This window comes from Alexandromys fortis, unplaced genomic scaffold, assembly GCF_014885135.2.
Source record: "Alexandromys fortis isolate MF-2015 unplaced genomic scaffold, M_Fortis_MF-2015_v1.1 scaffold_1, whole genome shotgun sequence".
NCBI lineage: Eukaryota > Metazoa > Chordata > Mammalia > Rodentia > Cricetidae > Alexandromys > Alexandromys fortis.
This window is the reverse complement of record NW_026067927.1, coordinates 2,385,566-2,413,478: the sequence shown is the minus strand read 5'-3', so window position 1 is coordinate 2,413,478 and position 27,913 is coordinate 2,385,566. Positions and strand designations below refer to the sequence as shown.

The following is a 27,913-nucleotide window of genomic DNA, read 5'->3' as shown; positions in this document are numbered from 1 at the left end:
GTTGGATGGGATTCTGGCTGTTTGTAATCTGAGTATTGGGTACTGGCTGTTCAGATAAAAGTGGGTAAACTCCTAGTGGGCGTGGCTTGGAGGTCCCAACTGACAAAGAGGGAGCTCTTTGGAAGAGGAGAGCTTTTGTGTCATCTTAGCTTACATAACTGGACTGGTTGAGCAAGACTGGGGAGAGGGGTGGAGGAGGCGGGTCCCTGGGTCCACAGTAGAAGCATTGCTAGAATAGCAGATACCTCACAGACCTGCGGAGTCCTGTCCGTCCACAATGTGGCTCTACCCTCTGGTCTGGCTTTCTCTTGTTGCTTGCACAGCTTGGGGTAAGTTCTTCCAGATTACAAATGTCTGGGTATACATTTTCAGTCTTTGTTCTGGGCACGATGACATTTGCAGGGCAAGGACAAAATAGTCCTGGTTGCTTGGTGATTTTTTGCTTTCCTGAAGCAGTGCAGTGAAGCGCAAAGAACTTCAGTCTCTCGGAGACATAGGGGAGGACAGATACCGGATACCCAGCTGCAGGCAGCTGGCGCAAGAAGGCTGGAGAAAGGTTAGTCTTTTTCCCTGGGATTCTTAGTCAGTCTGCACGCAGGTCATAGAGAGGCTGAGCAAAATGTTGGAAATATAAATTCAGGAGCCAGACACAAGGCTCACTCCCAGTCAACAACTCCAAGTCTATATCCAACTCCAAGTCTATATCCTTAACTTGGAGGTGCCTAGGTGGTGCAGTGTCCAGATGACCCCGCCTCTACAGTAGAGATGCCAGGGCCTCCTCTTTCAATGAAGACAGAATAGGTGGTTGCTTCTACAGCACTTAGGATGGCCCTAGGTCTAGAGATAGGGAAGAGGTTTGGGCGAAAACTTAATGCATTAGTACAAATTTTGAACTGGTTGTATCAGACCATTGAAATGATGATTTTTTTTTCCCTCAAACTCCCAAGAGACAGGGACAGATCACAGGGATGGTGTAGAAGAGGAAACAATGGGATCAGTCTGAAGCCAGAGCAGTGGAGGGACAGGGGCAAGGACAATCACTGTAGTCTCACTTGGGAAAAAGGAGAGGGGGAGTGAGGTGGCCTAGAGATGGTGACCTGGAACTCTTGAGGAGGTTTGGGAATTATATGACTGTCGTCTGGATTTTGGTGTTTAGATGTTGGAGATCAGGACAGGTGGGGTAGTCCAGGTAAGAAACTCAGATAAAATAGGAAACATGGGGGTGGGGCCTGTATTAGTTAGGCCCTGGGGGTCACAGGTCCCTCAGGATATGCAGAGCCTCTTGCACCAAAGCAACAGATATAGAAAGTAAAATCCACCATCAGTACTGAGGTGAATGAAGGGCCTTGGCTTATGCCTGTGTCCCTACATGGAGGAAAGACTGAGGCAACCTGGGAACTCAGCTCCCTAATGTCACAGATGCCCAAGTCTATTTTTGACTCTAGAATCTAGCCCAGTGCTCGGCTATCAGAACCCTGAAAGCTCTGTATAGATTCATATCTTCTTTCTGTCTGTGTAACAGTGCAAGGTTTGAACCAAACTGCAAAGCAGAGTAAGAACAGACAGAAATCCCGGGTGGAAATTTCCTTCACTGCTGGCTACCCTGCAAAACCATCTCATTTTCATCTTTAGGTAATGGGTGCATGTTGTTTAAAATCTCGCTTGCTCACCTGTTGAGTAGGCAGCTGGCAAGGCTTCTTTGTGGAACTGTGTAAAGAGACTGACGGTGCTCGGCACACAAGAAGTGTTCAGTAATGCACGTAATGTATTGCACAATTTTTAAATACACAATTATATAATATTTGGGCCATTGTTGTGTATCCACTTGACACGAGGCATTTGACCCTGGCTGATCTGTTTCTAACCACTCCAGGGTAGAAGTCATTGCCAAGCTAACACGGGCCCCAGGCTCTTTCTGTTCAGACTCTACCCTCCTTCACCTCTTTGAACTGCTGGAGATGCTTGTCAGCCTCTCGCCCATTCTCCATGGCCTTCCAGAATATTCTAAGGTAGAGGCTGTTTGGACATATCTACCAGAAAGTTCATCTCAGTTGTGTTTCGTATTAACTAGTTAACAACACCATGAATATTCACAACCTGCAATTAGCTATTGGTAGCCGAAGACAGGGTAACTGGATTCCCACCAGGAGTCTCCAGTTCTATTGGCCATTTTTTTCACTAAATCTGGGAATTTCCCTTTATTTTCTGGCCACACACTTTGAGGAAGATAACATGTTGCCTATATTCAAAGGAAAGCAGATGAAGAATGAGAGAACAGGGCCTGTCCAGTGAGAGATGTTCTGACAAACTGAAGACCCTGAGGTCAGACAAAAGGAGACATCAGGGTGGCCATGACCAAGTGTCTGTAAGTCCACCAGTCGTGTAAGAAAAGACCAGCCTGGCTTGCTCAGGTCCCACAATGGGTAGAAATAGGAGAGGTGAGGAAGCTGTCGAAACTGTCTCTTCTACAATAATGGAGACAAAGGGACAGAGGACTTGATGCACAGTCCCTCCCCTGTGGAAGAGTGTGCTCAGAACCATAAAAAGAATATTCTAGAAACTTGTCTGCTTTACCACAGAACTATTTCTGCTGTTTATTTGTCCTCTAATTAAAACCCTTTTTCAGGTCATTCAGGACCTTCCCCGGCAGGCACTTTCTCATCCAGGATTATCTTTCTCTCCCATGGGCCCCTCCTGAGAGCAGGCATAGGGCACCCACCCTTCCCAGCCAGGTGCTATGCTTTCTGTGAGCCACAGCACCTTCTCCTTCCTGTTCTATCAGCCCCACCCCTACTACCTTCCCTTTTGCATTCATCCCCATGCTCTAAGTCACAACTCTCCTGTGACCAATCAGGAGGCCTCACTCCCTCTGCCATCTCAGGACACAGCCTCATGCACTCAACAATAAGTACAGTGTATCTGCTGCCCTCCTACAAGGTGAGCCCTCCTGCGGGCAGGGACCACCGTAGTCCATCATCTCACCCAGTCTGCAGCTCTGCACCAGGATCCCAATAGATGGACATTTCTAGTAGAAGCCAAAGCTCATATTCATGCCCAGTACCTCTCTTTCTTTCTTTCTTTCTTTCTTTCTTTTTCTTTCTTTCTTTCTCTCTCTCTCTCTCTCTCTCTCTCTCTCTCTCTCTCTCTCTCTTTCTTTCTGCAGTGACTTTGGCTGGATGCTTTCTTTTTTCTCATACTGGGTTTCTTAGTGTAGCTCTGGCTGTCCTGAAACTCTCTCTGTGTAGACCAAGCCGACCTTGAATTCACAGAGATCTACCTGTCCTGCCTCTCAAGTGCTAGGATTAAAGGCGTGTTCCAGAAGGGTTCAGATGATTTTATCAATCCCATCAGTCCTAAAGTGACAAACTCACCAGGAATGCAGGTCTGCCTTTTCCTTACCAATGTGTTCCCATTTTCTCTTGTCCAACAGGGCACCCGTCCTCACCTCCCGTGGTGAACACTGTTCATGGCAAAGTCCTGGGGAAGTATGTCAGTTTAAAAGGATTTGCACAGCCTGTGGCCGTCTTCCTGGGAGTCCCCTTTGCCAAGCCTCCTCTTGGGTCCCTGAGGTTTGCTCCACCACAGCCTGCAGAGCCCTGGAGCTTCGTGAAGAACGCCACCTCCTACCCTCCTATGTAAGCCGCTGGGGTAGGCTTCTTTCAAAGTAGAGGGGATGAAGTAAGGTACCTTATTCTCCTGTCTAGACCCTTGGTGTTGCTTGAGAGTGGGTGGGTGGGGCTGTATGGGTGAAGAGTGAGGGTGACTGCGAGTTCTCACAGCCAGGTTTGCACAGCTACCTAGTCAGAGCTGTGCAGTACTTAGTGTCCCTCAACCAATGTAGGAACCAAGTGGAGAAGCCCACGGAGTCCAGACAGCTTCCTAAATATGTCAGTGCAGACAGTATTTGTGCCCTCAGCAAGGTAGTGTTGAGGTTTTCCAAGATTCCACTTCTAGCTGTCTCCTTATCATTGCATTCATTTCTTCTAAAAATATTACTTGCTATTTTTCCCATTCTGATTGTAAAAACAAGACATAAATACTGAAAACTGAAGTCAGGGGGAAACACAGAAGCAAATGTAAACAAAGTTAAAAATTATGTACAAATCAGCTATACAGAATTACTGCTAGCATTTGAGGTTGTATGTCCAGTCTGTTTGTGTTTGTCCTCATTTATACAGGGATAATGAATACAGAAAATTTGGATGACACAACATTGCCATTGTTCTGCATTATAAATGTAGCAAGCAGTGTCTAGTGGTTATATTAACTAGATATGAAACTAGACTTTATGCCTCTAATGTTTTATTTGGGTTAAGTTCTTTTATTGTCCTTGACAGTTAACAACACTGTGACTTGTTTGCTGTAACCAAATCTTTGCACACAATCGTGGGAATTGGGGATAAGTTCAAGAAGTAACATTTCTAAATCAAAGAGTAGGAATATGATCAGTTTGTCTCCAGAAATATCTAATCTGCACACACTTTTCCCGTGGAAATAGGAAAACGTCCATTCAGTGGAACTTTCTCCAGGTTTTTCCTTGCTCAAAAAATGTATTTATTAGATAAGCAGCAAGACATTGTAAAAATAAAATAATGCAAGGTTGGTCTTCATTTGTGGGTTCTAAACACTAATGAAGTTGAACCTGTCATCCCCTATTGGATGTTTATTTTCTGTTTCTGTGAATTGTGCTTCTTTCTCCCACTGGGTAGGGAAATTATTTAGGCTGGAGACGTTTTGTAAGCCACCTTTCCTTTTCCATGTCTATCATGGGACAACTATGGAGGCATGTGATCTGAGCACCTCCAGTTTCTATTTGACAATCCGGAAGCCTGACACCATCTGGGAAACAGGATAGTGGACACTTGGGGCTGATGAGCATCTCGAATGACTTCCTGCTCAAGGCCATGTTTATCAGGGCCTGAAACTCCACAGAACTCAATTATTGCTACCAACTCCGCTCTACACTGGACTGTGGGACCCTTGATCAGGGCAGCCCACGATGGTTATTGCCGGGAAAGGAAGATGAAAGAACCTTTAGCAGGCCAGATGGTGAGGTGCTTAGAGACAGCACTCACTTCACCTGACCATGGCAGGCTAAAGCCAGAGCAAGCAATTTAGCCAAGATTGCCCAGTATATCAGCGGTAGAGACAGAACCAGAAGGATGTCTTCCTGTGGTGTCCCCCAAAGATGGCATCCCTGACTTGTAACTGGCTGTCTGTCACTGCAGGTCATTTTCCTGTTTCATAGAAGATTCCCAAGAAAGAGCATGTTTACCTACATTGGCATCTCACAACCCAGTGAGCAAACCTTGTCCAGACAGTGCGGGGGAACTCCACAGTCTAGGGCAGTCAGCATATGAGTGTCTCCATGGTCCACCTCAAAGGCTCCAGGAAGGGAGAGATACAAAGTGCTGCTTCTGCAGTCTTGGGAGAATCTAGCATATCAGAAGACCCACCAGGAACCTATTAAAGACTCTCTTATCCCTGACAATGACTCCAGTCCCATGTGGACGACTTCAGTTATATGCTCAAAACTCCAAGTACAAGGTCAACTCTGGGGTAACATGTCCAAACTTCAATCTAGTGGAACCTCAGATAGTCTCTCTCCCCTCCCAGGTGCTCCCAAGATGCAGTTGGAGGACAGGTGCTCTCAGAACTTTTCACCAACAGAAAGGAGAACATCCCTCTACAGTTTTCTGAAGACTGTCTCTATCTGAATATATACACTCCTGCCGACTTGACAAAGAACAGCCGGCTGCCAGTAAGTGTGGGGACCACTGGAGCAGAGAGCTGAATTCCAGCCTCCAGCTCTTTTAGGCAACCAGAAAGGGATGAAGGCAGCTGGTAGAAGTGACTTAGAGGCCAGGGCTGATTCCAGAACCACAGTTTTCTTTTTCACAATGTGACCTCAGATTTTACCAGTGACATTAGATTTCAGTGGAGATCACGGTACATTTGGGGTGTACATCTTAAATTTCCAAGTTTTCTCACACAAATAGAAGGAAAAGAAGGTTTGTTTTAATTATTAGGTAGATTCTGATCCCCAGAAAGACTAAGAGATCATTCTTTAAAAGGAGGAGTTGAAAAGGACTCTTAGAGGAAATTCAGCAACCTAAATCTCTCTGTGGTTAGAGAAATTGAGGTTGTGGGATAGAAGGGAGTATCGCCTTTATTCTCGGGCCATGTGTGATCTTCCCATCATACCTGTGCTTCTAGACAGGGTCTGGGAGGGAGGGCATGTGTCACATTTATTTTCAGGCCATGTGTGACAAATGTAAAAACTTCCATTGCCAGGTAACGGCTTTCACCGTCCCGTGAGGGAATGAGAAATGAGAACACTGAGACAATCCCATCAGCCCTTTCTCTCCCTTAGGCAGAACCTGTGTAGCTCATTTTTTTGTCTAGCCGTCTTTGGCATGGTCTGATGACCAAGTGGGTTATTTCACATGGAAACACAGTGCCAGAGATGGGATAGGCTGCCAGGCACAGATCACAGGGTTGGGGGTGGGTGGGCATCGGATTTCTGGGGATGAAAAAGAAGGTGGTGCTTTGGTTGTAAAAGAGCAACAACCAACAAATTTCCCAGAAGCCCTTTTGTGTGGAGTCCTGGCATGGGGGATAATTTGTAGATTTGTATGTTAAAATTAAGTACTACATGTGCTCAGCAGTCATGGGGAGATGAGAATAAACCTTAGTCTCACACATCCCCATCTTCTACAGTGCACTGAGTAGCCCCAAACACCATGGTCAGATGTGGGGTTAGAGAAAGGAGAAACTCGAGGTTTCTTGACCTTGTCCTCGGGTCTGCAGTGACATCATACCCTCTTCAGCACATCATTGTCCTTCACTCTTAGATGGCATTGACTCAGCCTCTCCTGAGGTTGCAGGGATGCCCAGGGGAAGAGACAGGCTTGAGGGCACCATGACAGAAGATATCCTGGGAGATCCTCCAGCTGTGGACATGGGTTTTAGAGCCACAGGATCTGTGCTTTTCAGAGGATGAGAGAGCAGAGCTGTTTCTAACCTCAGCCTGTTTCCTCACGTGGGAACTGTCCTGTGAGAGCTGGATGACTCGAAAGCTGCATCTCCTGAGTGCTCGCAGCCGTGCTGACACACTAGGCAGCCCTGCAGGACAGTCTGGGGCCTGGCTCACCGTGAGCTCACTGCACTGCCGCCATGAGCAGGGGCTGCGCAACTCGGCATCCAGGGGTTGGGGCCAGGTGGAAGCTTTGCCTCTACCTCTCTTTTCTGTGATCTCTCGGCAAAGAGGAACACTTCTTACCTGTCACATAGGAAAATACTTTCCCTGCCGTGTGGGTAGGTTATTTCTAGTGTGTAGGACAATTCTGGATCTGTGTGCTAATTTTGATTTTCATACTATTATCTGGATATTATTCTAATACTCTCCCATCTTCTGTTATTGATGTACTCTTTAAATAAAAAACATGAATTATATCTCCTCTTGAGCTTAAGTGTACTGGAGGGCTGGTATATGGTCAGTACAGAGATAATGAAGACTGAAGACTTTCTAGAAAAAGCAAGTATGAGATGGGATTGGCAGGGCAGGGGGATTTGGGTGTGCATAAAGAGGCATATTAGGAAGGAGTGCTATCAGGATAGCATGTCAGAAAAATCACTTACCTGTGGGAAAGTCTAGTACAGAACTGAGGAGTTACCTGGCAGATGAAGCAGAAATACAAGAGTTGACACTTTCATCTTCACAGAGGCATAGGGTGATAAGACCAGGTGTGAGGGAATCAATATTTTTTTTTTACCTTTGAGTTGTTCCCATAATGATGTTCTTAGTTTGAGAATTTTGGGAGCATTTGAGAAATAAGAAACAGGGGGAGTACTGAGTTACATTGCATTCTGGGCAGGAGCTGAGAGAGTTTGCAAAAGAGAGATACATAGTATAGCCTTGCTGGGTATTGCCGTAGTTCACATGACAGCCATAGTGAGCAAAACATAGAGGCTGATGACCAAACCAAACGACACTCACTGTGTTCCCAAGTCTACTACCTATGACCCCCAGCAGCACTGAAAGCGGGCTCTCTGCACTGAAGCTATGGACTGCAAACTTGGTTATGCTCTTGTCCAGGTGATGGTGTGGATCCATGGAGGCGGACTGGTAGTGGGTGGAGCATCCACCTATGACGGACTGGCCCTCTCTGCCCACGAAAATGTGGTGGTGGTGACCATTCAGTACCGCCTTGGCATTTGGGGATTCTTCAGGTAAGACACTGTGCTTTCTAGTCTTCACATTAGCCATCCTATTGGTCTGTTTACTGTTAAGACAAAATACTCCAAGTGAGTTAATTACAAAGAAGTTTTATTTAACACAAGCTTTGAGGGGCTGAAAGTGGAAGATTGGCTAGCTTCATCAACCAGGCTACTGTTGACGGCCCTTAGAATGAAAAATAAAACATTGCAGAAAAACAGAATGTACATGAAAAGACCACACGACGAGGTGGAAAGCTAGGGATAGGAGACATGTGGCCCATAGGCCACATCTGCCATGGTATTTGCCTCATTTTCTTTTTCTATCTGGAATCATTGTCTTTTCAGCTGCCAGTTCGTGGTCTGCAGTGTGAGCTGAATGCAGTCAGAGATTTGAGGTTTCTTCCCAGCTGTGCTCTAGCTCAGAGCACTGCTGGATGCACGCTGGTCCCTTGGTACAGAGCTGCTGGAAGATAAGCGTAGAACCCCACATAGAGCGGTGTTGTAAAGTGAGATCCAGTTAGACTTCTGTGTCAGGACTGAAGTGTGCAGTCCCCAGCCCATTTGAGGTTTTGAGATCCTTGCGAGGCTTTGCCATGACATCTCTGCCTAAACACTAATCTGTTCTCTTGCAGCACAGGAGATGAACACAGCAAGGGCAACTGGGGTCACTTGGACCAGGTGGCTGCACTACGCTGGGTCCAGGACAACATTGCCAAGTTTGGGGGCAATCCAGGCTCTGTAACCATCTTTGGAGAGTCAGCAGGAGGTTTCAGTGTCTCTGCTCTTGTAAGTGTCCCTGAGTTTATGTGTCTGCACCTCCTGAAGACCATCCACTGTCCAATCCAGCCCTGAGCATCTTGGCTTACAAAACTGTACTCACAACACATCATCAGATGGCAGAGACCTAAGGATCAATGCCCCCCTCACACACACACTTGCTTAGTTTCATATACAGGGAGTCACGAACTTTCAGTTTCTACACACTCACACACATAACTTTTTCTGGAATGTAATGATGGTAAAAAGTACAAACAGGAGTGTGAGTTCCAGCTTAAGTTAGATCAGGTGTCCTTGTTTGGCTTCCAGCCAGAACTACTCCCAAAGAAAACTTAAGGTCCAAGGCAGAATGGAGCTTCCCTTGAGGTCTGACAGCTTTGCATGTCCAAGAGGGAGGCAGCCAACTGTGAAGAACCTGGATGTCCTGGGGAAGTAGGTGTGAGAGTGGAGGGGTAGGTAGAATGGGGAAGGTGGAGCAGAGACATGGGTCACAGGGGATGTGCAGTGTCCTGGTGGGTGAGACTGGGCCAGAGTGATATCTAGAGAATATATAGAAAGCTCTGTGAGTTCGAGGCCAGCCTGGTGTACAAGACCTGGTTCCAGGACAGGCTCCAAAGCTACAGAGAAACCCTGTCTCAAAAAAAAAAAAAAAAAAAAAAAAGTAGAAAATTAATTTAATGTATTTTCTCTATTTTTCAAACATATATTGTTTTCATACTCAGAAGGGGAAATGCGTAAGCAAAGAAAAGAGAGAATACAGATTAACCCAAAGACAGCTGTCCATCTCCCTGCCACTACGGATTATTACTGTAGTATTTTTATCTTTATTTCTCTAACATTAACCCACAATTTTATTTATCTGTCTATATCTCCTATCTGACTTCTTCCATACATGCATAATCTCTCTTTTTTCTATCTATTTCATGCATAATCATTTTCCTTTTTTCTTTTTCTTCCAAATATATATCTACATTTGGTCTTTAATTCTTTTATCCTAAATAAACTTTAACATGTAATACAACATAAATATTTTCCTACCCATAAAATACTTCTTTAGCAATATCTTTTATAGTTGCATAGTATTTCATGGTAAGAATTAATCCTTATTGCCACATTTTGTAATATTAGGATCTTGAGTTGTTTCCAAATTTTACTATGACAAAGAATTAGCACTGTAAAATTTTTGCAGGCCTCCATGATCTTATTCCCAGGATATATTCTGACAAATTGGGATGATAGGACAGGCCCTGTGGCACAGATCTAACAAACTGTCTTTCCAGTTGCCCTCTTGAGTACCTGCCACACGATTCTTTCTCTGTCTCTTACTCTGGTCTCTGTTTCTATCCCACTGATGTCCTCTTGGGGATGTCAAACCAAAGAGATGTCAGGGAAGCAGACCAGGAGATATGATGTCTGCCATGTCCACAGAGGAATGGCCAGGGCAGAGGAGCAGCTGGAGGACACATTAAAGAGTAACTGACCACCTTGGTAAGCATATATCCTCCTCTTCTTCTCTCCCCTTCCAGGTGCTTTCTCCTCTGGCCAAGAACCTCTTCCACAGGGCCATTTCCGAGAGTGCTGTGGTCCTCACGTCTGCTATGTTTACAGAAAATGTCAAGCCCGTTGCTGAGGTACGTACCACTCTGAACAGCATCTGTGCCCTTTGCTTTTCTGGGGTCCTCGGGGATTTTTCTTTCCGTGGGGTTCATCTTAAATGCTCAGTGGATGCCTGAAGTGAGAATGGGCAGACTGCTATGACCCCGTCTGCACCACACTGTGCAGGGTCCAAGGCCCCTTTGTGTGAATAATACTGTGTAGATCCCTGAGATCCTGCATGAGTCTTGGGATGGGCGTCACATCATATACGTCAGATCTCCTTAAACATAGGCACAGTCATCATCCTCACCTGCGTGTGGAAAAACTGAGGCAAAAAAAGAGATTCTGTGGCATACTTACAGTCAACTCTTTGGGAAGAGAAGGAAGTGATATTTGAAACCTCCATAACAAATGATCTCCTTAGGAGCACCGAAATCCAAGAGCATTGTGTATATTTTGTGGTGTTAGAGATAAGGATAGTAATAGGGATAATCGACAGGAATGGAGAATACTGCTCGTGCATTCAACTCATTTGACTATTTCAATTAGTAGCAGAGGCAACACCCTGTAGGATCAACAACCAGCCTTCATGGGCTAGAGTACTGTCTTAGGTAGACAGTGCTATTTCTGTGAAAAGACTCCATGCCCATGGCAACTCTTATAAAGGAAAACATTTCATTGGGGATGGCTTACAGTTCAGAGGTCTAGTCCATTATCATCGTGGCCGGAAGCATGATGGTCATGACATGGTGTTGGAGAGGTAGCTGAGAGTTATACATATTGATCCACAGGCATCAAAAGGAGACTGTGTGTCCCACACTGGGCATAACTTGAACATCTGAGACCTCAAAGCCCACCCCCAGAGATACACTTCCTCCAACAAGGCCACACCTACTCCAACAAAGCCACACCTCCTAATAGTGCCACCCCCTGTAGGCCTATAGGGGACATGTTTATTCACACAACCACAAGTACATTTTTAAAACTTGTCTTGAGAATTTGGTTGTGGAACCTGAGCATAGTGACTCATGCCTATAATACCAGTACTTTGAGGAGCAGAGGCAGGAGAATTACTATCAATTTTAGACAAACCTAGTCTATATAGCAAACTCAAGACCAACCAGAACTGCATGATTTGAGAGAGGAGAGAGAGAGAGAGAGAGAGAGAGAGAGAGAGAGAGAGAGAGAGAGAGAGAAATGAATATGAGATAGAATCCATTACATACATTAGTGGAGGGTATAGTCATTGCCTTTGACCTCTGCTGTTGGCTGTGATCTTTGGCAGCTGGTTGCTACTCTTTCTGGATGTAAAACAACCACATCAGCTGTTATGGTTCATTGTCTGCGCCAGAAAACAGAGGAAGAACTTATGGAGACCTCACAAAGAATGGTAAGTATATCCATTCCACAGTCTGGTCGCCATCACTCTATGTACTTGACTCCAATCTTCATCTGCTCAGCTGTCCTCTTGTCCTCGACAAACTGCACGGAACAGTTTTCCACCTTTTAAATCTGTTGTTCTCAGATCCTAGTTGTGAGTTTCATCTCCCCTTTCTTATTATTAAATAACTCATGTGCTAAAGGTATTCCAATAATAACATGATGAAAAATTGTATGACAGCCCTCTAAACTTATGAAGCTTACTTTTTGAACATCCTTGCTTTTGGATGTATCTTAGGATCTGGAAGTAAACACCATCCTGAATTAATGGAGCTGAGAGTATTCAATATGGTCTTTGGAAGTGTGTCATCATCACAATATTATTTGATACAGAAGCTAAGTTATAACATAATTTTATAGCCCAGTTTTCTAGGGTTTCTTATTCTGCCTCAATAGTATATTAAGATCGTCGGCTATCTTCCCATTTGTTCATGTATTATCAATCAGTTCATCTTTTTGCTCATCCTATATGTTAATATTCTTTCATCAAAAGTTAGCAATGTATTCCTAATTTTTCATTCATCGACTTTTCAATGTTTCCATAATCAGCCAGCCAGCTTATATCTATAGTTCTTTCCCAATCCTTCCCAGTCCTACTTGTATTGACTAACCTCAACCATCCACCCATCAGACTACCTATCATCTGCCAGTCATCATCCATCCATTCATTCAATGTATGTGGAAATAACGCAGACAAAAAAATGGGACATTGTTCCATCTTACACAGAACTATTCACAGCAATTCAAAGACATGTACTAAGTGAGATCAAAGTGACAGTAAAAAGAGACAATAATTGAATAGAATTATAGGGAATAGTTCTTGGAGAAGGGACATTTGAGGACTTATGAGCAGTCATGGGAATTTTCCATCTTAAGAAAACATAGCAGAACAAACATCCAGAGAAAAAGAGCATGCAAGGTCATAAGAACTACCACCTTTGTAGAGGGAATGTTAATATAAATAAGCACAAGAATCACCTGAGCTCTTGGCCTCTCTATCCGGACAATGGACCTTCCTGGATACTCCTGGACAACCCCTAACAGGCTTCTCCCTATTTGTCCATGAGTTGAATCAATATGGGCCTTGGTGCTTTGGTCATTAAGTTCATAAAAGGAGTGAATGAGGTTCAGAAAATTTAGATAGCTATATTCTAACACTAGAAGAAAGAAAATATTTCAAGCATTATCTGTGTGATACAAGAGGACCAGACTATTCAGAAATAGCTGGTGACTTGGGAAAACCCAGAGGACAAAAATTCAAGGACACCTCAAGATGATCTGAGATCTTATGGAAGGGCTCCCATGATTAGCCATTGCTCCAGCATATATGCACACATGCTCAAACACATACACAGTGTTCCCTTCCCTAATAGAGGCATGTCATACAGGGTAGCAGTCTTCCCAGATACTTCTCCATGGAGGGGATACATAGTAGCCACAGCGTAGTATTCTTACCAGTTGTTGGGATCTGTACGGGTGTGTCCAAGTTATTTCACAGTAGCAAGGAAGGGAATTTTTCAAAGTAACGTAGATCAGAAAGAAATACATTGTCAAGAGTGACAACAAACCCATTCAAATGGGTTGCTTAATGGTTCCACAGGATGTTTGGGGCTTCCTTTCATGAGGACCAAAAGAAAGAATTCAGTTGCTAAGAGACATAGTGTGGGTGCTTCCCTGTTTCAATTGATAGGCTTAGACTATCTATGCCTTTTCTTACAATGCATGTCCCATCCCATGAAGCCTTTGATTTTTATTCTATGCATGCCCAAGAATGTTTGAGCATAAGATGACACATGGAAAGTTTCAACTAAAAGTTTACTCAAAGAGCACAGTTCATCGTATTGCATATGCACCAAAAACTAGTTCAGGCCTGATCACCCCCTACTTTCTATACCTAGATATGTTCTGAAATATGCTTGAATAGAAGCTGTCCATGAGAGGGCAGATTTTATAGTGTTTAGGGATAGAAAAGATGTATTCTGTTGTTTTGAGTGGTATATGTCTGCAGCCAGTTTAATGAAGGTGGGGGTCCTAGGCTGCCAATCAATTGCAGTTATTTTGTTAGATGAGGAGTGTATGCACCAAGTACCTGTAAGTGAGAACCCTAGGTTGCCATGTGCATGTAGTTACAAGAGGCATGCATCCATAGCCCAAGCCAAGCAAAGTCACAGGTTGTTAAACTATTTCTTACATGTCTCTGCCTCGGCATTATGACCACACAATCTTGGTGACCACAGCAGAGAAAAGAGTGGGCTAGAGGAGTGCCATCGAGCTTGTGGGCATCAGGATTTGCTGGTGCAAGGATTCTAGATTAGAAAAGAAGGATGGTTGTAACGGAATCTTCAGGTAACTGAGCTGTTCTGGATAGAGAATTCAAGACATGGCTGGCTCCAGAGTTTACAAAGACATCATCGAGAATCTGCCTGTCTCTACGTCTCAGCTCTCCATTCTTTGCTGTCTTCTATTGAGATAATCATGTCTCTTAAGGAAGGAAAAGACAATAGAACTCTAACCTTATATTCTATTTGCTTAGAGACCATCTCTTTCCCAAATGTCACAATGAATGTATAAAACTCTCTTGGATGGACACTATCCTATAGCCATTCTTGAATGGCTCTCTACATTCAGGGACATGGACTTACACACAAATATCCAAAATCTTGAATTGGGAAATGAAGGAGAGGGAAACAACCTGTCCTTCTGGTCCATCCCACATCCATCCCAGCTCCCTTGAGATGACTTAGTCTGCACCATGACTTTTCCATCATTCTACTGTTTCCTTGAGGAAACTTGAGGCATTGTTACCAGAAGGACAAATAGGAAAAGAGAGTGAAGAGGAAACTGGCAGCAGACATCCTCTCCAGGGCTCTACCAGTCCTGAAGCTGGGTCCTATGGCCTTTCCCACTTGCTTCTGATATCCCTCACCATGTTCCATACTATGCTCATCCTCAGATACCATATGCAGGGAAGACCTGGGGGATGGGGAACCCCAGTACCTTGGAGGCACAGTTCAAATGACCAACTTTTGTATAAAGAAGGCTTTTAACACATCTTCTGCCTTTATCTTCACAGAATCTTTTCAAACTGGACTTAGTTGGAAACCCAAAAGAGGTAAGGACCTTTTCTTCCCCACAATTACAAATGTTGAGTCTTAAGAGTGTTTGACACCAATTAACTGCAAATGCAAAATCTCCAATTGTGATATTGCTGTTATGCCTTGTGTGTCCTGAGAGGGGAAGTCACCTGTTGTAGTAACACAGACAGGAAGACCAGAGTTATGGTTGTACTGACTCCCAGTGGAGTAATCCTGAGAATGTCAGTCTCCTCCTAGTATCTAGGAAACTCCAGCAATGTGATCCCTCTCCTTCCTCCTTCCTACCTCTCAGCAGGGGTTGGCATTTAGTGGCATTAGCTATGTGGTCTCTACAGTCCTGTTCTGGGCTTTCTCCCTGGGTATCCCAGATATTTCCTGCAAACCCTGTGAGAATCAAATGAGACTTAGCCACCCATTCAAATTTTACCATTTGGCAAGAGATGATTTACCAGCTGGGACATAGCAGTGGCACAGATGATGCTCTGTGCCTTTTTTGGATTCTTTCATTCCAAGAGGACAACAGAAGGTCAAGTAAAATATGGGGTGGGTCAGATTGTAGTCAGAAAGGGAGTTAGAGGATAACTTTGGAGATGGGGACAGAGTTGGCTATTAGTTTGATATATCCAGCCAACACAAAATGGCTTGATTAGGAAGAAAACCAGATGTTAGAAAATTTGGAGACAGTGTTGCAGGCAGGGGGAAGAGCCGCTGCAAAACCTGCTGCAGGAAGCCAGAGTGCTAGGAGAGGAGGATGTTGAGGGAAACACGGGCTTCAGGCTGAGGACGCGAGGAAAGCACAAGTAGCTTTTTGAAAGGCTTGGGTTTTGATTAAACAAGAGATGGGTGTTTGGTGGGCTTCAAAAAGTAAGCTTAGATATTTATAGTATTGTCTGAGTTATGTTTATATTGCTGTAAGAGACACCATGATGATGGCAACGCTTACAAAAGAAAACATTTAAACAGGACTGGCTTACAGCCCTGAGGTTTAGTCCATTATTGTCATGACAAGGAGTATGGTGGCCTGCAGGCAGACATGGTGCTAGAGAAGGATCTGAGAGTTCTACATCTTGATCTGCAGGCAGCAGGAGGGGACAGTGAGTCACTAGGCCTGGCTTGAGCTTCTGAGACCTCAAAGCCCTCCCCCTAGTAACACTTCCTCCAACAAGGTCACACCTACTCCTCAAGACCACAACTCCTAATAGTGCCACTCCCTATGAGCCTATGGGGGCCATTTTAATTCTAACCACCACAGGTATCTTGTTTTTTATTTACTTTGATTTGAATCACAGCCCTACTATAAAGGCTAGGCTGTCCTTGAATTTGTGATGCTTCTGTGTCAGCTTCTCAAGTCCCTGGATTACAAGTATAGGGCATCATGTCTAGCTTTGCAGTCCCATTTGGGCAGCAGTGTAGACATTCACTGTAGAAGCCAGGGGCAGAGCAGGTTTAGGAGGATCAGGTAGGAAGAGTTTACACTGCAGAGGAGTGGCTAGGTATGATTAGAGTTGAAATACTTTTGAAGGAATTTGAGAGGACTTGCTAAACACCAGTGAGATAATGAGAAGGAAGAAATACTCCATTAGCCTCTAACTCAAGCAGGCACTGCACTTGACCTCACAGAGAAGGTTTCGGTTTTCATGGGTGTTTTAGCGATTACTATGTGCTTGTGGTTTCTGATAGCCGTCACCCATGCATTTGATGCTCCCCAAGGTCTTTTGCTGTTTGGCCTTTGCACTTTTGCTATTTTCTGCCTCATAGTCTCTATTTACTCTGATTCCTCATGAGGTTCCCAGACCTGTCCCTGTGAACACATATTAGAATATGTCATTTTCTTTCTGATAAAATCTTGACTGTGCTTAGAGACCCAAAAGAGGTAAGGGGCTTGGCTTTTTGGATTACAAATATTGAGTAGAAATAAACACCTTTCCTTCGTGGAACTAGTACTTGAAGACATTTTTGAATATCAGAGATGGGCCATATATTAGAGAGAAAAAGTTCTCTGCCCTCTGACCTCTAACCCTGCCCCAGAGCAGGCTCCAAGTCCAGGACTCTGACCATCATGACTTAGCTCAGAGACTGACTCTGCTCTTTTGGCTTGAACCCTTCCCCCTGTGGAAATGCTGCCTTTTCTTTACATCTATATAGAGTGTCGTTGTTCCATTCCTGCTTCAGATGGAAAACAACAAGCTCCGTGTGGCCCACTGTATCTTCCTTCAGATGAGCAGTTCTCCACGGAGCCTTCTGCACCGCCCGGCTTTTCTAAGGCTGCAGTAATTAAGCCCAGGACAGATTCTATTTTGTCAGCCTATTTGATTATGACCCCATACTTGTGATATTTTTCTTTGAATAGTGAATGAGGTCTCATTTTAGACATCTTGAGAAAAGAGCTAATGACTTCTAAACACTGACTTTGTATCCCATAGCACTGAGGTTTAGATTGGTTTAGGTTTTATACAGGCAGTCTACCTTCATTAGTCATAGATTCTCTGCTCGTGAAGTCACATGCTAAAATGTACTTGCAATCCCGATTCAACCCTTTTGACAAAGCTGGGTCTTTTGCACCACATGTTCTGGGCAGCAAGAAGCTCAAGTCACATCATGCCCAGGTTCCCATCTCAAGTCAAATCGAGGCAATACTCGATCTTCTTGACTCCTCTCCCATATCCAGGAGTGACCTCTTCATGATGTGTGCAATGTGACATCTTGACAGCTATTTACTGTTTGCATTAATTTCTCTATTTAAGCTGCTCTTCCAGCATACTGATGAAGAGCTGCCCCATGTCCCCAAGCACAGGTGGACATGAGGCACATTCCAGAGAAAACACATGTGGTCGATGAGCTCCCTTCAGCTTTAGTTTGTGAGGTTTTTGGTCTTGAATTCAGTATCAATGAGGCAACATCACCGTACATCCAAAAGAGAAAACAGAGACTTGCATCCCTGCCAGGAGATGGGAGAGAAGGGGCGTCCTTCTGGAGAGCAGTCTCGTGTGTGATTCAGATTGGGGAGGATGGGAAAGGAAAAGAAGGGCATAGTAGAAAGCAGGACTGTGAGACAGAAAGCAAATGCATACTCACCTGAACTAGGATCAGAAGCATGTTAAGCCTTTCCCCAAACAGTGCTTTGTTATAAATGAATTCAATTTTTACCTAATAATTATAAGACAGGAGATTACATAAGGTGTCACTAAATAGAAACTGACTCATAAAAGGTGAATGATAAAAAATTGTGACCAGAGGCTCCCAGGAACTAATTCTCAAACTCCCCTTGGAAAAAAATGCCTCGTCCTTTGCTAGTTCAATGCTTTCAGCAACTTTATAAGCTTATCTATAATAATTAACCCAAGCTAGCATATAAATGGGTATTTTAGATTCAATATCTAGCCTGACCTTTGACACACATTTTTGTGCAGTGTGTATTCTGCTTGGGATGAAAACTGGCCTCCTTATCTCCCTTCCACCATCATCTGGCCAGTGCCAGCCCCTTAGAGGTCCTAGACTTAGTCCTGTTAAGACACTGGGTTTCTGTGGCCATAGACACAGGAGTCCTTGTGCTGGCCAAGCCGTTAGACAGCCAGAGAGGGCATTGGATGTAACAGGGCAGGAAGACAATAGAGGCTACATTTCTGTCTTCTCTAGACCTATCCCTTCCTCCCTACTGTGGTTGACGGAGTGTTCCTGCCAAAGACTCCAGAAGAGATCCTGGCTGAGAAGAGCTTCAACACTGTCCCCTACATGGTGGGCATCAACAAGCAAGAGTTTGGCTGGATCATTCCAATGGTGAGAATGTATAGACCGCTTACGTACACTCCACAGGGGATCGAGCATCTTCCTCCCTGCTCTGATCAAGGATTATGCACCCAGATTAACTATTTCAAAGAAACCTAAAACTTTCCAAGTAAATTTGCACTGAGAGTCCTGGTGAGGCCCTTTAGAGTGCCAGTTTACATCACGTGGGGCAGAGGAGCCATCAGTGATTGCAGGCTTTCTAAAGAAGCTACTCAAGAGGGGCTCAGGCTCCTGTATGCCCACCACCAAACTTTCTATTGGCAGTGCGGAGCTCTCTCAGGAAGGCATTTTAGGGCCCTGGTATCAACCTGGGATGTGACTTTCAGTACTAGAAGACACACTAAAGCCAGACCAATGCTCTGAGTACAAAATTGGATGTGGTAAGCACATCCCAGAGTTCTTCAGCCTTCTTGCAGACTTCACAGAGCATCACAGGAATGCAGACATGCAGACATAATGCTTGGTTTTGTTTTCCCTGTTACCTGAGTCTGGGAGTGTCTGGCCTATGCCCTCCATCCCTGAGCCCTTGATTTCTATATGACCACAGTCTGAATGCTCCCTCACTGCTTAAAGGAAGAGGCCCTGATGTGATCAATACCTTCAAGTGTCCTCTCTGTGTTGCTTGTATTCACTCATATGTGCCCATGGGTTTTGCTGCTTTTATTTCTCAAAAACTTAAACTCCCATGCCTGTCAAGTCCCCCCAAACTCTACCTTATTCCATTTTGGTTTGCTTCATTGGCCCTTTTTTTGCTTTTGTTATTTCCCCATGATTATTAATGTTTAATCATCTGTTTAACAGCTTATGGGCTATCCACTCTCTGACGGCAAACTGGACCAGAAGACGGCCAATTCCCTCTTGTGGCAGTCCTACCCATTGCTCGTAAGGCTCTAGGGAATCATGGGCATTGGTTGAGAAAGAAAGAAGGTTGGTGACTTTCTCTAATCACAGACTAAGTTGATGATGGAAAACCTAAGTTAAAGCTCCTGTGGTTTTGATTTTCCCGCTTTACCATCCCAGTGTGCTGAACCCATACTTGTGACTCCCCCATCAAAATCCCATTGAGATGAGAATAAGTTTTAGAGGAAAAGGTTTATCTGAAGCCAGCAACACCAAGACCATGGAGACCATCAGAAACAAAGACCAGTGCAGCTAGGGCCTGGAGGCACAAGACTTCCTCATGGAGTTCTTAGGATACAAATCAGATAGGTGGGATACCAAGTCAGTTAAAAACTTTTGGGTTGGGGTTAGGGCTGGATGTGGTGCCCTTAATCCCAGTACTCAGGAGGCAGAGGCAGGTAAATCACTATGAGTTTGACACCAGCCCAGTCTACAAAGCAACTTCCAGGACAGCCAGACTGTTATATAGAGAAAACCTTTCTTAAAACACCAAAAAAGGAAAAAGATTTGTTTATAGGTTAATAGATATTGTAGACTCTGTACATTTAAAGAAAAATTGCTAACTAGCAAATCATATGACCCATATCTTTTTTCATTCCATTTTTTTAAGAAATGCTAATTCTGAACTTCATTGTGAGGATATAAATGCCTTTTCCCCAGAGAATAGGGGAAAACACCAAGAAATTACTTTTCTCTAAAAGACCAGGAGCAAGAAAAAAGATGACACTTTTTTTTCTGTAGGGACAGCTGAAGAGANGGAGCAAGAAAAAAGATGACACTTTTTTTTTCTGTAGGGACAGCTGAAGAGAGCATTCACTGGAGAACAGTTTTTAATCTATGAGGTCTCTTAATGTGTATTGGTCTCTTCCACCAAAGCCAGTGGGACAGTAATAACATATGACTCGGATACCTGAACCCACAGAATAATTAATTAAAATAATTAAAATAAAGTTAATCAAAAAATTTTAAAGAGAAAGTGAATCTAGAGAGTTTATTCTAGTCTTTCATGGGCAACACGAGGAGGGTTCAGTGAGCGCTGAAGGAGTTTAGAGTCAGAGAAGCCTTCTTAACTGACTGCAGAAGCCCCATTGCTCACCCGGCTGGGTGGTCACCTTCTGATCCATTTCAGAGAATCCCTGAGAACCTAGTTCAAGTGGCCACTGAGAAGTATTTAGGAGGGACAGATGACCCTGCCAAAAAGAAAGACCTGTTCCTGGACTTGATTGCAGATGTGATATTCGGTGTCCCATCAGTGATGGTGTCTCGTAGCCACAGAGGTGAGTTCCAGGTGTTGGATGGCCAATGGATACAAGTTCACCTGCTAGGTCTCTGGCCTGCCCACCTCTTGATATAGATAGATACTAAATCTGTTGAGAGCAGGACTCAACAGTTGATTCTTTATGGCCTGAACGGTTGTTTTGCTTTTTCTACTAGTAAAGATCTATGTGAAAAGGGTCATAAGGTGTGTGCAGCAAGCGCCTCTACCTGCTGAGCTATCATGACAGTCCCTATCTGATACGTTTTTACACTTTTAATATTACAGTTTAATGTTCTGGGTTTTTTCCTACAGTTTAGCAGGATAGCAGATGAGTTTGAGACTATCATTTTTCCCAGGGGCCTCTTTTATGTGTTTATCTTTTTCTTAGGTCTTAAGTAGTCTTTCGAGGGCCCTTTGCAGAAAGAAGTAGTTCAGTGCTCCTTTACTCCTTTAGCTTGCTTTGTAATGACAAGGTTTTGGTTCCCCTTTAACAGATGTTTGCTGAATTTGCAACTGTGATCTTTCAGAACTGGGCAAGCATCTTTCCAAGCCCTTTTGAATTGAAAGGATTCTGTTAAGTAATCAGCTACAAGACCTCCTGGCCTTGAATCTTTTCTGTATTTATGTTGTGTTTCTACTAAATCTTTTTCCTCCCTTTCTACCATTAGTCTTACATGGAACCTACTATACTTTCACCAGCTTATATTAAGCTAGCAATGGTGTCACTTCGATTCTGCCCCTCAACACACACACACAAACACACACACACACACACACACACACACACACTTTGTGTGTGCTTGATGTCAGAATTTGCATTGTCTGGATGGCAGTTTATTGGACGTCTAGTTGATGATCTGTCCAGCTATAATCACTGGCAGGAGTGTTCTGCTGACACCTTGCACTGTGCAAGATAAAATTATGTCTATATCATCACTGCAGCCCTAGAGTGCCCTGCCTGTGGCTCATTTGACATCACTGACTTCCACAGGCCTCAGTGTTACTCATCACTACCTTGAAGTTTTAGTTTAATGAACGCTCCTTAGCCATCCCTGTGAGGCAGGTCCGGAGACAGGGAGTTCCACAGCTTCTGTCTGGAAAAGCCTCCCTCAGGAAAGGCCCTGTTTCTGAGCACAGTGCTTCATACTGGGGCTACATTCCTCCAGTACTCTGCCTCTATCGCCTGTTCTTCCAGACCATGGGATTTCCTCTCAGACATTGGCTGTAGGTAGGGCACTTCCTTGATTGTGAAGCTCTTATCTCCGATGCCCCTGGGGTTCTCCCTTCTCTTTCACTGTTGATGCTGTGATTGTTTTGTGTCTTGACTAAAATCAACTAGCGGCTGCTTGCTTCCTGACCTAATGCTGGGAATCTGTCCCAGACTGGGAGCATTTTCAGTCCCAATCTCTTGAAATAAACCCTCTGTCCTCCTTCGGTTTTCCTTCCCTGTGTAAGTTCTTTTATTGAAATGTTTAGCCTTGAGACAGCACCCACATTGTCTTTGCTTTTCTTGACGTTCCAGCTTGAACTATTCAAGAACTATTTGCAATTGTTTAGAAGAAAAAAATTCTAAATAAATACTAGAGTTTCAAACAAAACAATGTCTTGAGCAGGATACCACGCAAATGAGTTCTTTCATTTATGGAAGTTCTGCAGAGCTGAGGTCTGAATTCCTTGCTAAAATGAGTGAGTGGCAGAGGCACACTTGCTTGACCCTGCCGCACATGCTTCTCAGGTGAACCAACCACCTCTGTGGTTGCAGGGGTGAACTCTGTGAGAGGAAATGAGACTGATTATTCTACACCCTATGGCGTAAATCACTTAAAGCCCTTGTGGTGACTCAGCGGGCAAAACATTTGTTGCACAATACCCACAACCTGATGAATTCTATGGCTCCTGTTATGGTGAGAGGGGAGAACTGACTCCAGAAGTCATCCACTGTCCTTCACGTACGAGGTGGCACATGTACACCCACATACAACCAACACATGCACACACAATAATATAAATAACGTTTTAACTCGTGAATCTGTAACTTTATCTGTGAAACAATGATAGTAGTGCATGAAATGTACATACGATGATCATAAATGTGTGGAGATGCAAAGGATTATGCTGTGATATAGAAGACACTTTCTTACAGCTAAGCATTTTTTCCTTTTTTCATGTTTTTTTTTTAAATTTCTTACTATACACATAGAAGCAAGGCTCCAAAATCTCCCCACTTTGCTGCTATGGGACCTGACACGTTTGCCTCTAAGTTACTCTGCTGTAGGAACTGTCTCCCCTCCTCCTTGTGAATGCTGCAAAGGGCGGCATTTCCAAGGTTGGGAGCACGGAACGGGACAGACCATAAGAAGCAATAGTTGGCAGCCACAGTGCTCTGTCAGCAAGAGATCTGGCATCTTCACACACGGACAGGACATGCTGGTGGCGAGAAAGGAAGCAGAGGAGAGGAGGGTGGGCTGGAGGCAAGTTCTTTCTCCCTTAACTCACCTCTCTTTGGTGCCACCTCACCATCTTAAGAACTTAGCACTCCCTGAGCAAGGAGGAAGCAGGGTATGAAACACAAACTTGAAATAAAAGAGATCCTTGTTCATTTCTATGTGTATTTGTGGTTTTTACTGTCTTTATTCCAAGTCGGTTAGTTGTGCAGCCCTGAGAAAGCCCTTCTTTGAAACCGTGTTTCTCCCCTTACAGGGACCTCCATGCAGTTTGAAGCCTTAGCGCCACACAGTAGTGTATAGTGGGCAAAGTGAACTCTATCTGAATCCATGTCTCCGCAGATGCTGGGGCTCCCACCTACATGTATGAGTTTGAGTATCGCCCAAGCTTTGTATCAAACATGAGACCCAAGGCAGTGATAGGAGACCATGGTGATGAAATCTTCTCAGTATTTGGATCTCCGTTTTTAAAAGGTAATGTCTCTTTGCTGCCTGTGGCCTCAGCAACCAGAGGTCTGGATTTGGGCCCTGGTTTGATATTCTTACGCAAGTTTCTCCTTTTCTCTCCAGTTTGCTTTCCTGCTACTCTGTAACAGGGTTGAGCTATACCGGAAGTCAATCCTAAGATTCACACACATGAAGGAGGCATGTGTTCATGTGTCCCCAGCCATAGTCTTTCTCAGAACCAGTAAGAGAAAGGCTAGATTGGCCATGGGCTCCACTTTGGGGCCAGAATACCACTGATTGGTTTTCCTCCCATACAAGCATACTGGGATATGAGTGAGGGAAATGCTGTTTTCTAACTAATCCTAAACAAGGTCTATCATGTTTTACACATCTGCATATATGTGTCTACATATGTGCTTATATTTTGCAATGTGGTGTTTAAGGGAAGCTTTCACAGTGGACTTCAAAAACACTGCTTTTCAGCAGTGGTACACAACTAGCAACCAAACATGTGTCTCTCAGGACGTCAGTGTCTCTGGACCTCTCCATGTTTGGTGATGTCTTAGGAACTTTGGAAAGAGAGAGAGAGAGAGAGAGAGAGAGAGAGAGAGAGAGAGAGAGAGAGAGAGAGAGAGTAGGAAAAGGCCCAAGAACCAGCAGTCCTACTAAGACTGAGGAAACTCATAGTTGTGTTTGGATCAGGCATACAAGCATGGATGACAAAGAAGGCCAGTGTATGGAAAGCTATTATTAAGTTGAATTGTAGATTATTAACCATCTTATTCTTAAAGGTAAGGGCCAAGACTTTGAATTTCTAATAAGATCCCAAGATAATGTCAGAGTCACTCCTGTGGTGCAGCTGCTAAACTCAGAAGCTACTCAGTGAGCAGCTGAAGCTTATTCTTTCTTCCCCCACAGATGGCGCCTCAGAAGAGGAGATCAATCTCAGCAAGACAGTGATGAAATTCTGGGCCAACTTTGCTCGGAATGGGTGAGGCTGGTAGCAAAGACGGGACAGATCTGGGTGTGATGTTGCTTTATTAGTTGGAAGGGAGTGCTTTCTAATGTTTGATGTGGTCAACCTCCAGTCCCTGTGACCATAGCTCTCTTAACAAAGACAACAAGAGTAATCAGATTTGTAGGGGGCTTCTGAGATGGTTCAGCTTAAAGGAGGGGGCATATATTTTGGCTCACAGATTTAGTGGGTTCAATTGTTGGTCATTTGACCTACTTGTTCTGGCTGTTTGTCAGTCTGGAACATGGTGGGATAATGTGATGGCTAAATCCCTTCCTTTCTCTATCTCACTGGTGGTCAGGCAAGAGAGAGAGAGAGAGAGAGAGAGAGAGAGAGAGAGAGAGAGAGAGAGAGAGAGAGAGAGAGAGAGAGAGAGAGAGAGAGAGAGAGAGAGAGAGAGAGAGAGGAAAAACTAGGGTCCCAGTGTTCATCAGGGGCATGTCTGTTAGGATCAACTTTCTCCAACTACTCCTACCTTTTAGAGTTCACATATGTCCCAGGGGCACTTTCATCGGTTGATTAGCCCAATAGGCTTAATCCCTGAGGCTCCATGTCAAGCATCCAGAAATCTGTTGGTTGATTTGGGTTCTGAAAAGCCTAGGAAGTCCTTTCCCCAAAGCCTTGCTGCCGTCAGCCCCAAGGGCCTCTCATGGGGAGGTTGTGCTCACGTCCTAAACAGATCCTAGGGAAGAGGTCCAGGTTCTGGCACTTCTAACTAATACTCTCCATGGCAACATTAGCATCACTCCCACAGTTTGAAACCTCATGCTTTTTATCATTGTCAGCAGGGGTTCAAACCTTCCACTCTTTCATTCACAATCTGTGTAGAAGCCTTGATGACCCCATTGCCCTTGCATTCTGCATGCCTGCAAAACCACACCCGCGCAGACAACACCAAGATTTACCTCTGGCTTCAGATGTCACCCGACTCTATGAGCCATCAGCTGCAATATCCTCTGAACATAAGAAAACAAATACCAGTGAATTTTTCTTCGGGGCACCCTATTGGTAGGGACATCTAGCAACAGTTTCTCAACCCAACATCCTTGGAACAAGTTTATGCCTTCACACCCGTATGCCTATGATGGTTGTGTTTTGAAAGCCAAGAAACAGCTCAAGTATGAATGACAAAGAGAAAGGCAAGGGCAAAGATAGCTGAAGAGTAAGGACCAGGGTGAAACTAGAGGCTTTTTGGTTATTTCAAGTCTCTGAACTTCGTGCTCTTATGAACTTCTGAGATGTGAGCCTCTAGGCAGCTTTCATTTTGATCTGGGGCATGAACGATGGCTTCTGTTAATGAAGTACTCTCTACCATTCTCACTCTCCTTGTACTCAAGCTAACTCACATCCTTTGTGGTGGTGGTGGTGGTGAGAAGATTTGTTTTGTATGCTTTAATTTTTTAATTTTTTGGTAAGATTAAGTTTTTCTAATCCTTATTCTGTACTTTTCGCTTGTGATCTAATTGTAAATATGATTTAAAATGAAACGAAACAAAACAAAACAAAAACCCTCTACAACTACCTAGATGCTATGCTAACTTTGAATCTCTTTGACCAAAAAATGCTTTATCATCTTTAAACTCGGGACCCCAAAAAATATCAGAATGGACAAATATAGGCAAATTCGTTACCCGACTGGGGAATGAATGGACTCTAATCTAGACTGCCTTAGAGGCTTCCTTCTCTTCTGAGTCATTATGAGCTTTGCTTCTCTTGTTCCTAGTGGAGCCTGCTGGAATCCCCCATATGCCTCACTCACTGAATTCTGCATTCCCTACAGCCCACTCCAAACATTTCCAAACTCCTCCATAAACCAGTAAAAAAACTTTTTCAGATCCACATCATTGGGTGAAGCACAGAATTAGTAATACTAATAGGTAACAATTATTATATAATAAGTTCTGAAGCAAAATGCCTAAGGTTCATCAACTTAGCGAATGAAGATTTTACTGTGGCTCTTTGATATTTTCCCTTTGAGCCTGTGACTAAGAGGAATGTGGTGGAGAAGGGGCATTAGGTGGGAACCAGATCTCATTTCTTGGCAGTCAGTAAGCAGTGAGATGGAGGGGTGGAGGCCCAAGTGGTGCAAAGCAGGCTGTCGGGGACCCGCCTCTTCCAAGTAGGGACACCTCTTAATTCCTCCATTAGCCTTACAGAATCACTAGCTGAGCATCAGCCTTCAATACTTGAGGGTTCAGAGGAGAGTGAAGTTCTAAATAATAGGAGGAAATTTCTAAACATGCACAGCTGTCCCCGGAGGTGGAGAAGGGCACAGGTGTGGAAGGAGGCTCCTCAGCAGAGAAAGGCCAAGGCATCCTCGCCAATCTTGGGACATCATGGGGACAGCTCAGTTGCTTTGTTGAGATTCTTCTTTTTTAAATTCTATTCACAGGAACCCTAATGGGGGAGGGCTGCCCCATTGGCCAGAATATGACCAGAAGGAAGGGTACATGAAGCTTGGTGCCTCCATCCAGGCAGCCCACAGACTGAAAGAGAAGGAAGTGGTTTTTTGGACTGAACTCAGGGCCAAGGAGGCAGCAGAAAGAGCAACACACAGAGAGCATGCTGAGCTCTGATCGGGAGTTCCAGCCATGTTTGAAAGCCTGGGGCCAAGAAACGTGTATGCCACAGTTGATTCTGCAGAGGAACAAGGCTTCTTATCTTTGAGGCTATACAACTGTATATTATTTTATACAAATGCATTAAAGAGGATTCTTACTGCTTCAACTTGTAAAAATAAAACATTGTTTTGGAAATTAAAATTGGATCAGTGTTCATCCTGGTTGGGTTCTTGTTGTTATTGTTGTTTGTGCTTGTTTGTTTTTTGGGGTATGTGTGTATGTGCCTGTGTGTGTGTGTGTGTGTGTGTGTGTACTTGACACAAACTAGAGTTATCTGGGAAGACTGAGAAAATGCCTCAACCAGATTGCCTATA

At 44.2% G+C, this 27,913-nt stretch overlaps 2 protein-coding genes across 3 annotated transcripts in view; both read left to right on the top strand.

Moving 5' to 3' along the window:
* Positions 1-27,425, top strand: part of LOC126502582 (liver carboxylesterase 1-like) — a 103,454-nt gene extending 76,029 nt beyond the window's left edge. Inside the window, exon 13 of the transcript XR_007591977.1 lies at positions 27,371-27,425. The gene's annotated coding sequence lies outside the window, so the exon portion shown is untranslated. The remainder of the gene's footprint in view (positions 1-27,370) is intronic.
* LOC126502578 (carboxylesterase 1D) lies at positions 174-27,740 on the top strand. 2 transcript variants are annotated; one of them, XM_050143714.1, is made up of 14 exons: positions 174-329; positions 3,431-3,635; positions 5,617-5,761; positions 8,099-8,232; positions 8,853-9,006; positions 10,524-10,628; positions 11,879-11,983; positions 15,107-15,145; positions 18,765-18,905; positions 19,716-19,796; positions 20,944-21,091; positions 23,859-23,990; positions 24,882-24,954; positions 27,371-27,740. In XM_050143714.1, exons 1-14 carry the CDS (start codon positions 278-280, stop codon positions 27,552-27,554), a joined length of 1,698 nt encoding a protein of 565 aa, XP_049999671.1. In that variant the 5' UTR covers positions 174-277; the 3' UTR covers positions 27,555-27,740. The 2 variants fall into 2 exon arrangements, with proteins under 2 accessions (XP_049999671.1, XP_049999672.1); XM_050143715.1 differs by lacking the exon at positions 174-329 and adding an exon at positions 535-556.
* Positions 27,741-27,913: the final 173 nt, after the last annotated feature.

Bases quoted from the DNA above. Each gene is read 5' to 3' on its own strand.
- LOC126502578 (XM_050143714.1), top strand. From the start codon at position 278: ATGTGGCTCTACCCTCTGGTCTGGCTTTCTCTTGTTGCTTGCACAGCT. The intron at 9,007-10,523 runs GTAAGTGTCCCT...CTCCCCTTCCAG, and splicing joins GTTTCAGTGTCTCTGCTCTT to GTGCTTTCTCCTCTGGCCAA. The intron at 11,984-15,106 runs GTAAGTATATCC...TTATCTTCACAG, and splicing joins TGGAGACCTCACAAAGAATG to AATCTTTTCAAACTGGACTT.